The 14,124-nt window shown below is 38.3% G+C and overlaps 1 protein-coding gene across 1 annotated transcript in view; it reads right to left on the bottom strand.

The window, feature by feature from the left end:
- The window catches only part of Cngb3 (cyclic nucleotide gated channel subunit beta 3), a 172,135-nt gene extending 158,911 nt beyond the window's left edge, over window positions 1-13,224 (bottom strand). The window contains exons 1-2 of the mRNA XM_028885175.1: window positions 13,114-13,224; window positions 8,408-8,489 (exon numbers count right to left, since the gene is read on the bottom strand). Coding sequence (XP_028741008.1) covers window positions 8,408-8,489; window positions 13,114-13,224 — 193 coding nt within the window. The remainder of the gene's footprint in view (window positions 1-8,407; window positions 8,490-13,113) is intronic.
- Window positions 13,225-14,124: the final 900 nt, after the last annotated feature.

Below are 14,124 nucleotides of genomic sequence, written 5' to 3' on the forward strand. Positions count from 1 at the left end.
TAATTTAGGATTTGAAGATTGAAATCAATGACATAGAAACATTGAAGAGAACACATTTGAAAGGAAGATGAATTTAAAGAAAACTGACTACCTCTATTAGGAAACTCAGAGGGAAGCTTGCAAGTAGAATGAACCAAGCATGAGACAGAATATCAGGCTATCAATGGATAAACAGAAGATCTAGACCAAATAAGCAAGGAATATGAAAATTTCAGAAAGCACAAGAAAGAAATATGCAGTAAAAGTGGGACACCATCAAAAGAACAAGTCTTCAAATTATATGTATAGATGAGGGGAAGGATCCAAGACAATAGCATAGACCATTGAAGAACAATTCCCCTAAATAAAGATATATTCGTACACATACAGAATACTAAGTAGACAAGACCAGAAAAGAAACTCCCCAGAGGCTTAAAGCAGTTAAAATACTAAATATTCAAAACAAAGAAAAATATCAAAAGCTGCAAGAGAAAAAACAAGTCACATACAAGGGAAAATCCATCAGACTGACACCTGATTTCTCAGTGGAAACTTTATTAGTTAGGAGAGCCTAGAGTAATGCATTCCAAGTTCTAAAAGACCATGACTACCAACCTAGAGTACTGCTCCCAACAACACTATCTGCCATAATGAAAGAAAAAAAAAAAAAAGAAAACTCCATGATGTAAATAGCCTAAAAAAGTTCAAATTAAAAAAAAAATCCAGAAAACAAATCAACAACAACAAAACACTAAACACAGCACTGGAAGCAGTACTTTGAACTTAAGAGCACAGCCACATGACTCCATAAAGAAAATAAACCAAGCTATAATTAATACAATTAGATCTGTATCTACTGCCCTACACAAAAATTAACTTTATATGGATCAGAAATTTCAATTTGAAATCTGAACTACTAAGACTGCTAGAAAAAATAGTCAGCACTCCACAATACTTAAGTTTAGGAAAGGACTTTCTGAATAGGACTTTATTTGCCAGGAGCTAAGGCCAACAATTGACAAATAGGGCCTCATAAAATTAAAAACACTTCTGTATAGCTAAGGAGGCAATCAGTTCAGTGAAGATGAGACTCACAAAATGTGAAGGATTTCTTAATACATATACAACTGACAGAGGATTAATATTCAGAATATACAAAGACCTTTTAAAAAAGTCAAGGAAACAAATACCCTAATTAAAAATTGGGCTAGGGACCTAAACAGAGAATTCACAATAGAAGTCTAAGAAATATGTCAAAAAGTGTTTATGATACTTAGCAATTAGGAAAATTCCAATTAAAACTCTGAGATTTCATCTCATCAGTTGGGATGGCGAAGATCAACAAAACAACTGACAAATGATAGTGGTTGTTGAGAGAGAGGAAGCCACATTTACTGTGGGTGGTAGAGCAAACTGTTGCCATCACTCTGGAAATCTGGAAATCTGGAGATTCCTCAAAAAACTAAAAATAAACCCAGTTATACTACTCCTACATATATTCCTAAGAGATTCAGCACCCCACAGATTCTGGCCCAGTAGGATTAATTGTGGCTTTCTTCACAATATCTAGGAAAAGGAAATGACCCAAATATCCTACAGATGTGAGTATACAACATGGAGTAACCATGGGAACAAGGAAAGCATAAAGGGACCATGGTGGTGGTCATGGTAGATGGATTGAGATGGGCATAGAAGGATATAGATGATCTGAAGGGGCAAAACAGAAGAACCGGGAGGAAGACAAAAGAGGTCAGTATAGAAGGGAAAGGAGGGAGGAGAAAAAACAATACCAAGGTTGTTTGTTTAATACCTCAAGGAATCTTATTATTTTATATTTTACAAACATTAATGAAATTATGCCATTTGGATTGACAATGCTCCCCACAAGAACTATAGACAAGCAAAATTTCCAGTACCAGGTGTGAGAAACCCTCTTTTGAGTGCATGGTCAGGGTAGTATAAAAGACTTGCAAAGCAATATAGACTATTACTGACACTCTTGGATACCTCTCAGAGGTTGAAGGTAAGCCTCTATTGCTGAGGACACTACACACAAGACTTGGGTGATTTGAGCTGGGTTTAACCTGAAAGCCTGTTTTCTGCCTCTGGTTTCCATTAATATACATCCATAGAAAGTACTCTGTAAGTAGCCAAGAGAGGGAAACAATTAATAGTCCTACCAAGCTGTGACACATATGAATCATTAAATGACCAGCATGGCAATATATCCTTAAAAGTTCAATAGTGGCACTCACATTTTGTTGATAACCAATAGCTGTCTAAGAGGACTTAAGGTCCACTCAACCGGAGAGAAATCATGCCTGGTTCTAGAAACAAAGCCAGCTCCTAAGGGTAGTTAGGCCAAGGAACTTAAAAGAGAATGTAGTACTATCACTTTGATGAACCAGCATAATTCCCAGGTACATTCTAAATCTTATACTCACAGATAAGTGTAGCTATCACCTCTTATCAAGGAACCGTCTAGCTACAGCAGATGGAGACGACTACCACAAACCACAATTGGACAAAATGCAAAGATCATTGCATCTCAGGGAGTCCAGTGTTAGTGGGTACTCTGGAGCACAGCCCTTGCATCTGTGGTTCAAGGGAACATCGCAGAAGGAGGACAGAAAGACTGCAAGATCTGTAATGGGAAGAAGTCTGCTGTAAGAGTGTTTCTCTAAGTAATGGCTGTATAAACAAAACCTGAACAGTGACAATGTCAATAGACATGCTATCGCAGAAGGGAGAAAATCTCACAGGATCCATCCCATAGGCAAAAAACTGCAGACAACAGTGAATACTGAAGAAGGGAGAATTTAGCCTCTTCAAAGTCATCTGCCCTGAAACCATATACACACAAAGAAGAAAAATGAACTGAACAGGTTGTTTTTAACACACACACACACACACACACACACACACACACACACACACACACCAATAGTAATCAAAAAGGAGGTTATCAGTTTGTGAGTAGGGAGGATAAGGGTGGTATGTAGGGAAAAAAAGAAAGGGGAGAAGTATGCATTCTATTTGAATGAATATCATAAAATAATAACAACTTGGCATTAAAAAATTGAGAAATTTCATGTTAAAATTTGTCTCTGTAGAGAAGGTGGAACATCCAGGTGCACTTGATCCTCATGTACATAATGCAGAAGCTGGCAGGAATGAGTGACCCCTTTGTACACTGGACTTCGATGCTCTTACTAGTGTATCTCATCTGTCTTCTATCAACAGTAGAATTTAACAACCACAATGAAAAATGATGTACGCATAGTACCTAATTAATTCTCATTCACAACCAGCTGATAGTGGTATTCTCCTCATATTCCCCATGAGCAAACAGACTCAGAGATGTTAACTCTCTTCACTTGGGACCTGAAAAGCAACACACTGTAGTTTAGACTCAGGAGTATCAAACCCTGAAATGCTCTTTGTAGTATACGTCTCTTACTCTTCATGACTGGCTGTGATACAATTTAATTTTGCTTTTTGAATTCTTCCTTTTTTGTTTAAACTGGAGTATTTTAAGCTGTATGCATGAGAATTCTATGGATGTGGTAACAACTACCACAAAGGCCTTGAAAGAACTTGTTTAGTTCTGGAATTCCGAAGTTTAAAAAAGGTTTGAAAGGGCAGAGGGTTTGGGGCAAGGAGCCGCCAGTAAAGACTCACTTTCTGTTTTCCTAGTCTAGAAGCTATCCCGGTTCCTTTGTAGTCATTTTCTCCACTTCCAGAATGTATCCATCTAAACTGTGTTTTTCATTGTCCTGTCTTTCTTCTGTTTTTGTCCTCTCAGAATGAACTCTAGGCACATTGAGGATATCAGATTATCAAAGATAATCTCCCCATCTCAAAATTTTAACAACCCAAGAAACAAAAGTCAATGCATAAAACTAGATTAATGAGTTTAGGACATAATAATGTTCTAGTCTTTCAGTAGACATTATCCAACCTACCAAATTTTATCTATGTATAACATATTTTGATCTATTTCCACACAATAAGGTTCATTAAAGCATCTATAATACATATATAATAATAATTATAAATAATTACTTAAGTCATATACATATTTTCATGGGTTCTGGTATTTTTAAAGAAGAATTTATTCTAATATATGTGAAATAGAAACCTAAAAAAGACATTTGTACTCAAAAGAGGACATTAGTAAGCTATATTTATTTGATTCCAAATGTGTTGCATTCTTCATTTCCATGGTAGATATAAACTGAACCATGTTCTGCAGAAGATAAGAATTCTAAAATCAGAAATCAACACCTGCAGAATTTGTGACATTGCACCTGTGTGTTTTGAAGGAAGAAAATAAAAATATCAACACTATCACATGCTCTCTTTAAACACTAATAATTTTGCTTTTTAAAGATAAAATACCTTAAATATAACTTAATCCTAACTGAAAAGTTTGAAGCCATGCTAAGTTTGCATAGTTAACAACAACAGTTTTCCTTAGTTGAATAGTTTCTCTGTTAAATGAAACTCCACCAAAGAGTTTTTACTACTAGCTATGAAAGGTTTCTCCTTACAAATATACATATAACAAGGGTGAGGATAATCTTGTTATCCTAAAGTTGTGATTCTTAGTTTATGTTACTAAGGATTTTTTTGGGGTGTGTGTGTGTGTGTGTGTGTGTGTGTGTGTGTGTGTGTGAACAGCTCTAGTTTAAAACCATCTATAGTCTCAAACAACTCATAAAAAGGCATAGTTTGAATTATCTTGATAATTCTATAGTGTAGCCTTTGTTTTCCTGGCTTCCTTTGACTCCTGTGGATAGCTAAGGGCTATGTTGATGTCCATGGTCCATATGGATGTCCATAGTCTGGGCTCCCACTGGAGTCCATATTGATGTTCATTGTCTGTGCTGCCACCAGAGACTGTGCTGAGGTCCATGGTCCATGCTGACCATGAACCAGAAACCACGTGGAAGTCTATGATCTGTGCTGCCGCTGACTGTAAAGGGCAAGGGAGCTTCTTTTGCAGTGGTATTGATGACTGCAGACTCACAATTGAGGTTGAGAGATACAGAAGGGTTCTGTGATAGTCTCTCTCTTCTCCAATCCCCCCCACCACTAAAAAAAGAAAGAAAGAAAGAAACAGTCTAGACAGGAAGCCACTGGAGGAAACTCTTAAACATTGTGATTGGAATCCTGAAATACAGCTGTTCACAGCTGATGGATTCTGGCAGGGGTAGGGGTGGGGAAGGACTAAGTTTTCTGTAAGGGGATGGCTACTGGGAGTTTGGCTGTGCTCCAGTGAGTGTATGGACAATACAAATTGAACGTCAAATTTTTTATTTTCTTTTTTTTCAGTTGGGAGGTCACAAGTGTTGGAGGGGTTGGATTTAGGGAGACTGGGAAGTTAACATGATTGTGGTGCATTATAAGAAACTCCCAAATAATCAATAAAAATATTATGTTGGAAAAAAAGACTTGAAGTTGGGAGGGGGACATGTTGGAGGAATATGAGGGAGTTGGGAGGGGTGGGGTTGATATGAATGTATTTTATTACATGCATGTAGAAAATAAAGAGAAAAGCAGGTGTGGACTTGTGAAATGGACCAGCAGTAAAAATAGCTTCTGCACAAGCAGAAGACTTTGAGTTTGATCCCAGAATCCAAGGTGGAAGTAGAGACTTGACTACTCAAAGTTACCTTCTGACTTCCACATGCTCACAGTGGTATGTACGTGCCTGTACACACACACACACACACACACACACACACACACACACACACACACACACACACACACACTTTTAAAATTGTAAAACCAAGTCTCCTCTGTTTTAAGTATATCTATCTCCTGGAATGTGACTCTTACTCTTGATGACAGTTTTATATGTGAGTTTTTATCCAAAATAAAGCCTTCTTCTTTTGTCAATACATCATCTAAACATTTAAATCAGATAGACTAAGTGAATTGACTGTATATAGCATCTGAGTGGTATAACTTCTAATGGAACATTTCATTGGTTTGCCTACAGGTAAGCAATGCTATTATTCCTATTTTCCTGGCTAGAATGAAACCCAAAAGGAAGTCAGTGATGGAAACATCTTACTTGCTTAAAAACACAAAGCATTTTTTATATTCTGAGTTGAGCAGTAAAAACCAAAGGATGTTCTTGAAAAATAAGTAAGTAAATAAATATGTTCAGGAGCCTAGAGAAATTTTCTCCTTGTTTTTGAAAAAAAAATGTGATGAAAGTAAATGGAGAGAAGAATGTAAAAACATAAAAATATAAGACTGATGCAGCAAAAATCCAGTATCTGTATAATGTTGTTCTGTTGACTGGGAACATCTTATTTCCTTTAGATTATTCTTGTCTGCTGCTAAGGTCAGTTACTTTTTCCACATAAGTTCTATCAGATTCTTATGAGGAAGAGTCCATTCCCAATGAGAATGGAGCCATGTTTTCAGAGGGATGCTTCTGAATGCAGCAGTATTCATTGGTAGGAGTTTATTCACTTACAACTTTTTTTTCTTTATTTACATTAACTTTTCTGCCTCATGGCTAAGGATTGAATCCAGGGTATTTCACATGTTAGGCAAGTCCTGTACCACTCAGCTGTGCCCCTAGCTGCAAACCTTTTCTTTAATTGCAGACCTGACTGTGATTTTCATGCATTTCTTATTTTTTCCTTCTTAGAGATAGGAATCTTAGGCTAATAGAAACTGAATGTATCTCACTTTAAATGTTTGATTTAATACAGATCACTACAATGACTGATAGATTAAAAAAACTTTTTTCTGCTTTTATGTCAATAATTTTGTGCTGTTATATTAATCAGTGCTATCTTCTGCTCTGATGATTCCCTTCCTCTGCTTTTTCTTGGTTAGAATGTGGCTTTCATAAAGGAGAAGCAGGAGAGATGTGCTGGCAAGGGGGCTAAGAATAGAACGCACTGGGTGCTGTAAAGCCAAGTGAAAGTATTTATGTTTGTCCTGAAGGCAGTATCAAGGCACTCACAGCTCTTAAGCTGAGGTGTGGGGTCAAAGTGGTAGGTACAGGAAAGCAATATGCCCATAGTATTTGTGCTTGAGGGAAAAGGAGAAAAATTGAGTGAAACAGACTCCTAAATAGAAGATACCACTTACGGCCTGAGTGCAGTGTAGGTGTGACTTAACTATAAAGGCCTGGCTCATGAAGCTGTTATTGAGAGTGTAAAGAAGCCAGAAAGTTTGTGATATATTACTAAGGCAGATGAGGTACACACCTTATGGAATTCATGGTAGAGAAATAAAACAAGAGTGAGGTTTTGAGCTTGGGGTAGATTTTATAAAAATGATAGTAGCAAAGACAGTGAAGAGAGGGAGCTTATTTGAAGAAGAAGAAGATGATGATGATGAAGGTAAATATCTTTAATCATAATATTTTTGCTAAACATGTATATATCTATATCTATGTATATATCTATCTATATATACATTAAGTGCTAGTTGGAAAATACTGGATAGAGTTTGACAAAGTGATTGCCCTGATACAGTTTTGGAGTTATCCATGTAGAAGTGAGTGTGCAGCCTTAGACATATAAGCTTTCCAGTTGAGAGAGTACAGAGGAGAGGGCAATGAAGCTTGAACCATGTGCTTCCATATCTGCTCTGTTTTCTTAATAACTCATCACTGCCTGAATTTCCACTGTTTATGATGTGCTTCTCATGATCTGTCTGATTTTTTTTCTGTAGCATAACTTCTTCATGAACAAAGATTTGGTTATTGTTATATATCTCCATTCCTGTACCTCAAGGCCATGGAATGGTACCTAGCACATGGTAGGTAATAAAATTATCTGGTAAGGAGCTGGGAATATGACTGGGTGGGTCAAGTGCTGGCTTTGAAAGCTTGAGGACCTGAGTTCTGATCCCCAGTACCTATATAAAGGCTAGATGCTTAAGTCTGTAATCCCAAAATTTGGGGACAGATATAGATGCATCCCTAGGGCTTGCTGTGCAGTCAGTATAATTAAAAGTGGCGGGTTACAGGTTCAGCGAGGGACCTTGTCTCAAAAAAAAATAAGATGGAGAGCAACTGAGGAAGACACCTGATGTCAACCTCTGGCCTTCAGATACACCTGCACAGTCAAGTGCACTTGAACAAACATATGAAAATGAAACTCTATATCTATATCTAAATCTTTATCTATCTACCACACACACACAGACACACAGACACACACATGCCCATGCATGTATATACCTCTCCCTAAGACACAGTATCTAGTGAATGTACTAAATGTATGAATAAAGGACTGAATGAAAATATAATATTTTCACATATAATTCAGTTCTTCTAACTATCGATAACTTAAGATAGTTTGCTTGGCCAAGGACAAATATTTTATTAAATGATACACTTTAGACAAAGACATAATTTACATTTCCCCCCTACAGGTAGCATTCTGACCTTGTTCTTTGGTGTGTGACTTTTCACATGTGACTGGTGTCCTTCTCGTCCTTAGAGATTCTTTTTCACTTTTGTTTTCTCCCTTTGAAAACAAAATAGAGATTGTAGTTACTCTAAAATAAAGTTGAATGTGAAATGTCACCGTTCTCATTCAGTTATCAATGTGGTTATTAAAACTGAACATCTCTCTATAATTTACTAAAAATGATTGTTCTTGTGCCTAAATAGATATTCTTGGCCTTACTATTGAATAACTTTACTATTGAATCATCTTTGGCCACTGTCCTCCCACAATTAACAAGATGTCCATCGTCCTTCCAATTTTCTTCTTCACATTACCCTAGTGTTGGCCCATCAGGCCTTTTAGTGGCAGAATTTAAAACATTATGAGGAGTTGGCCATTTCATCCCATCATTACTTTGTTCTCTTCATGGTTTTGCTTCTTTCTGTACATGAACATTTGCCCAACCTTTCATTTGAAATGGAGTTATACCACAGTGGATATGGCCAGGGAATACTTGAGATGCTCCTATAGGGATGCACTGACACAAAACAGTTTGGTACTGGCATAAAAACCAACATTTGGACCAATGGAACAGAACTGAAGAACCTGACATTAATCCGCACATCTATTAACATACAATTTTTGACAAAGAAGCCAAAACTATACAAGGGAAAAAAAGAAAGCATCTTCAACAAATGGTGCTGGCATAACTGGATGTTAACATGTAGAAGATTGCAAATAGATCCATATCTGTCACCATGCACAAAACTTAAGTCCAAGTAGATCAAAGACCTCAACATAAATCGAGTTACTCTGAACCTGTTAGAAGAGAAAGTAGGAAGTAGTCTTGAACATATTGACACCAGAGATCACTTCCTAAATATAATACCAGTAGCACAGACACTGAGAGAAACAATTAATAAATGGGACCTCTTGAAACTGAGAAGCTTTTGTAGGGCAAAGGACACAGTCAACAAGACAAAATGACAGCCTACAGAATGGGAAAAGGTCTTCACCAACCCCACATCTGACAGAGAGGGCTGATATCCAGAACATATAAGGAACTCAAGAAATTAGACATCAAAATACCCAACAGTCAAATTAAGAAATGTGCTATAGAGCTAAACAGAGAATTCTCAACAGAAGAATCTCAAATGGCTGAAAGACATTTAAGGAATTGCTCATCATCCTTAATCATCAGGGAAATGCAAATCAAAACAACTCTGAGATACCATCTTATACCCGTCAGAATGGCTAAGATCAAAAACACTGAAGACAGCTTATGTTGGAGAGGATGTGGAACTAGGGGAACTCTCTTCCAGTGTTGGTGGGAATGCAAGCTTGTACAGCCACTTTGGAAATCAGTATGGTGCTTTCTTAGAAAATTGGGAATCAACCTCCCTGAAGACCCAGCTATACCACTCTTGGGCATATACCCAAGGAATACTCAATCATACCACAAGGACACATGCTCAACTATATTCATATCAGCATTATAGCCAGAACCTGGAAACAACCTAGATGCCCTTGAACTGAAGAATAGATAAATAAAATGTGGTACATATACACAATGGAGTACTACTCAGCAGAGAAAAACAATGACATCATGAGGTTTGCAGACAAATGGATGGAACTGGGAAATATCATCCTGAGTGAGATAACCTAGACTCAGAAAGACAAACATGGTATGTACTCACTTAAAGTGGATACTAGATGTAAAGCAAAGGATAACGAGACTGCAACTTATAACTCCAAGGAGGCCACCTAGTAAAGAGGACCCTAAGAAAGACACAGAGATGGCCCAATGACAGAGAAATGGATGAGATCTATATGAGCAAACTGGGGGTGGGGGTGGGGTAATGGAGGGCAAGGGTCAAGGGAAAGAGAGCTTAAGGGAATGGGAGGTCCCAGCTGGATCAGGAACAGAGTGGAAGAACAAGGAAAGAGATACCATGATAAATGAAGACCCCATGAAAATAGGAAGAAGCAGAATGCTAGAGAGGTCCCCAGAAATCCACAAAGATACCTCCACAATAGACTACTGGCAATGGTCGAGAGAGTGCCTGAGCTGACCTACTCTGGTGATGGAATGGCCGAACACTGTAACTATCATGATAGAACTCTCATCCAGTGACTGATGGAAGCAGATGCAGAGACCCATGACCAAGCCCCAGGTGGAGCTCCAGGAGTCCAATCGGTGAGAGAGAGGAGGGATTATATGAGCAAGAGATATTGAGTCCATGACTGGAAAAAGCACAGAGATGAATAGCCAAACTAGTGGAAACACATGAACTGTGAACCAATAGCTGAGGAGCCCGCATGGAATTGGACCAGGCCCTCTGGATAAGTGAGACAGTTCACTAGCTTGAACTGTTTAGGAGGCTCCCAGGCAGTGGGACCAGAACCTGTCGTTAGATGAGCTGGATGTTTGGAACCTAGGGCCTATGCTGAGACATTTTGCTCAGCCTTGGTGCAGGGAGGAGAGGACTGGACCTGCCTCAACTGAATCTACCAGGCTGGTTTGACTCTCCAGGGGAGACCTGGCCTTGGAGGAGGTGGGAATGGGGGGTGGAATGGGGGGGGAAGGCTGGGGGTGGGAGGAGGGAGAACAGGGAAATCTGAGGTTGATATGTAAAATTAAATTAATTATAAAATAAAAACTGAACAACTTAAAAAATGGTTATAATGCCGAAATGTTGGCTCCCAAACCCTAGTAGAGAGAGCAAACAACAAAACAGTGAGTATGAAAAAAGTAGATTGGGGAGAAAGTTGGTGAAGTGATTGGTACCCAAACATGTGGACCTGACATAAAAAGCCAGATGTGGTGGTGGGAACATGTAATCCTAATGCTGGGGCTGCCTCCCAACAGATTCCTGGAGCTCCAGCACGAGCTGAAATGGTGAGCCTCATGTCTCAGTATGTAGTAGACAAGCTCCTGAAGTTGAGTTGAAGTTGTTGAAGTTGACAACACCTGACTGAGGTTGACTTTTGGTTTCCATGCACACACACATATGGTCATACACATACACCCAAATACCCACCTCTAGTCCTCCTTCCATAAAAAAAGGATATGTATGTAGATATGTATAAAGGATTTGTAGAAAATATCTGTAGAGAATAGAATTGGTGCTTGAATGTAAATTGTTCTACAGTAGAAAGGAAGGGAAAGGGGCAAAGGAAACAGGGAAGTGGATCTTGAGTTTTCAAAGGCAGGTGAATGATGGAGACAGAACAAAGGCCCACGATGTGGTTGTGTGGGGTTGGAAGATGAAAGTAGAACCATTTATATGGAGAAGAATGTGAGAAGATTGGAGGAAGTAGCCAAGGACAGGGACTTTGAGTGTCTTGTGTGCTGTAATATGGATCTTTGACATTATTTATGAGTACTAAAGGCTATCAGGTAACTTCATTTAAGTCTCACAATAACCATATGTATTAGGCAAGGCTGCTGTCATTTCCTATCAAATATGAAATTGCTTGAATAGCTAATTATATGCACACAGGTAGGGTTGATCTATAGCTAGTAATAACATCTGATACTGCTCAACTTCTTTTTCATCATGTTTTGATGTTATTTGTAAATATTTCCATTATAGTCTTTATATGTTGCATAAATATAGACTTACATGAGCAACATCATATTCAGAAGTAAAGGAGCATGTTTGTATTAGGCTGACTTTGTATTTCTGGAGATTTTAATTGTTGGTAAGCAGGAATTATGCAGGAACTCTTTGATTGATTGAACTTTTAAAGGATACTTTACAAAGCACAATACAATTTGACTTGTTTTTACTTCTAGATATTTCCTTATACTACTCATATTATTTTTATGCCACTGAAAAATGGTGTATTTTATGGGAGAAAACATCATTTTGACATTTTGAGATTGTTACATTTAGCGTATTTTAATAGAAAACTTTAAAAAAAATTGCCTATTTCCCACATGTACTTAGAATGGATAGACATCAAGAAATCCCAGACATGGCTGTTAAGAGTCTTTGATGCAAGCAGGCCTCAAGATTAACACCCCAGTATCACAGTTGCCACATGGCACTGGTTATACCCAGAACAGCTCTTCCTGGGCATGAGCTAAGCTTTCCTCCAGCATTGCTGCTTCAGGGTAAGATGGCTCTTGAAAAGCACCTGTTTTTGCTTTCTCTCTAAGTGTCCTGTAGCTCCTGGGCAGCTCATCTGGAAAGGCTGATTCATAGCCCCCTCTCCTCTGTCACCATGTAGTCTGGCTATTGATGAAGTCTCTGCAGTAATAGTCGTGGAGTGGGCTAGGACAGCCTCAGCCATGTTCTAGCTGTGTGTTAACAGTGCTTCAACAGGATTCTGTCTCACACATGCCAGTGCTTGGAGAGGGTTCAACACAGTGCCCAGTGCATAGTTACTGCCGAAAACTCTCACACTCTTTAAGGGAAGAATCTATTAGCTATTTCTGTGTAAACTGTGAGAAAACAATTAGTACCTGTTTCCCAAGTTTTCCAAGTTCAAATATTTCTCCTAAACACTTTTATCCTCTCTTTAAACTTGCATTTACAGAATATATAAATTAATAAGAATGTGGCTTAAATAGTACTCAACCTCAATGTTACCATGTAAAACTGCTGAGCAGTCTTCCACATGGCAGCATTTATTAACATCCACTGGTAGACAAAGGATGAGACTCAAGACTGACTTAGGAACATAAAGGACATACCTGTGCTATGGGTGGCTGAGACTGACCGTGCAGGTGAGGGTAGGATTCCTTCTTGGTCCTCCCTTCCATAGGCTTCACTTTATTGAATTTTATCATCAGTGATTTAAACATCTTCTCTGAGGCAGTTCTGAAAGACCTCTGATTTGATGACCCTGTATCTTGAAGTGGAGAGATGTACTTTGTTTTTCTTTCCTTTGGTAGACAAGCCAATTAGTTGTTTAATCAGGATTTTGTTCTGGTTAATTCCTACAGGCGACTCCCTAGCTAGGCAGGGCTTTGGCTTAAGAGCAGTAAATTACTTCTGCTTGGGTGATTTGCACTCTGTTTATGAACTTTTGAGAATCAAAATGCCCCTGTGAATAATTTAAGATAAGAGGATTAAACAAGTGGATTTGAATTGTTTAAATATGATCACACTGTCCATTGACTTGATTTTTTCCTTTCTAATTGCTCACCTTCCTATCTGTACCTAATTTTAAACAAAGGAATATATGTGAATGACTAACAAACAAAACATGCATGAAGATTGTAACTTAAAGCAAATAGTCTGCTTTGCCAAAGTGCCCGTTTCTAGTGATGAAGCATGACTTTACCATTAATCTTTCCTTATTCTGTTCATCCAGCCTTTGATTCCATATCACTGGCTGAAAAGCCAATGTAATCTAGTTCTTGTGTGTGTGTGTGTGTGTGTGTAGATTTAGCTCTGAAACCTTTGAGAGTCACAGGTGCATGATCAAGAATTGATAGAGAGATTTCTTTCTCTCTCCAGAGCCCATATTTCTTTGATGTTCTGTGCTACGGAATGCTTTCTTTGGGATATCAGGTTTTAAAGCTGTGCAAGCTTTTTTTTTTTTTTTTTTTTTTTTTTGGGTGAGCACTGGTGTGTGTGTGTGTGTGTGTGTGTGTGTGTGCAGGCCAGAGTCATGGTCTCTCACTGAACCCAGATTTCATTGACTCCACTAGATTGACTAGCCAGCAAACAAACCACAGAAGCCATTTTGTCTCTATCTT

The sequence above is a fragment of the Peromyscus leucopus genome, chromosome 2 (genome assembly GCF_004664715.2).
Source record: "Peromyscus leucopus breed LL Stock chromosome 2, UCI_PerLeu_2.1, whole genome shotgun sequence".
Lineage (NCBI taxonomy): Eukaryota > Metazoa > Chordata > Mammalia > Rodentia > Cricetidae > Peromyscus > Peromyscus leucopus.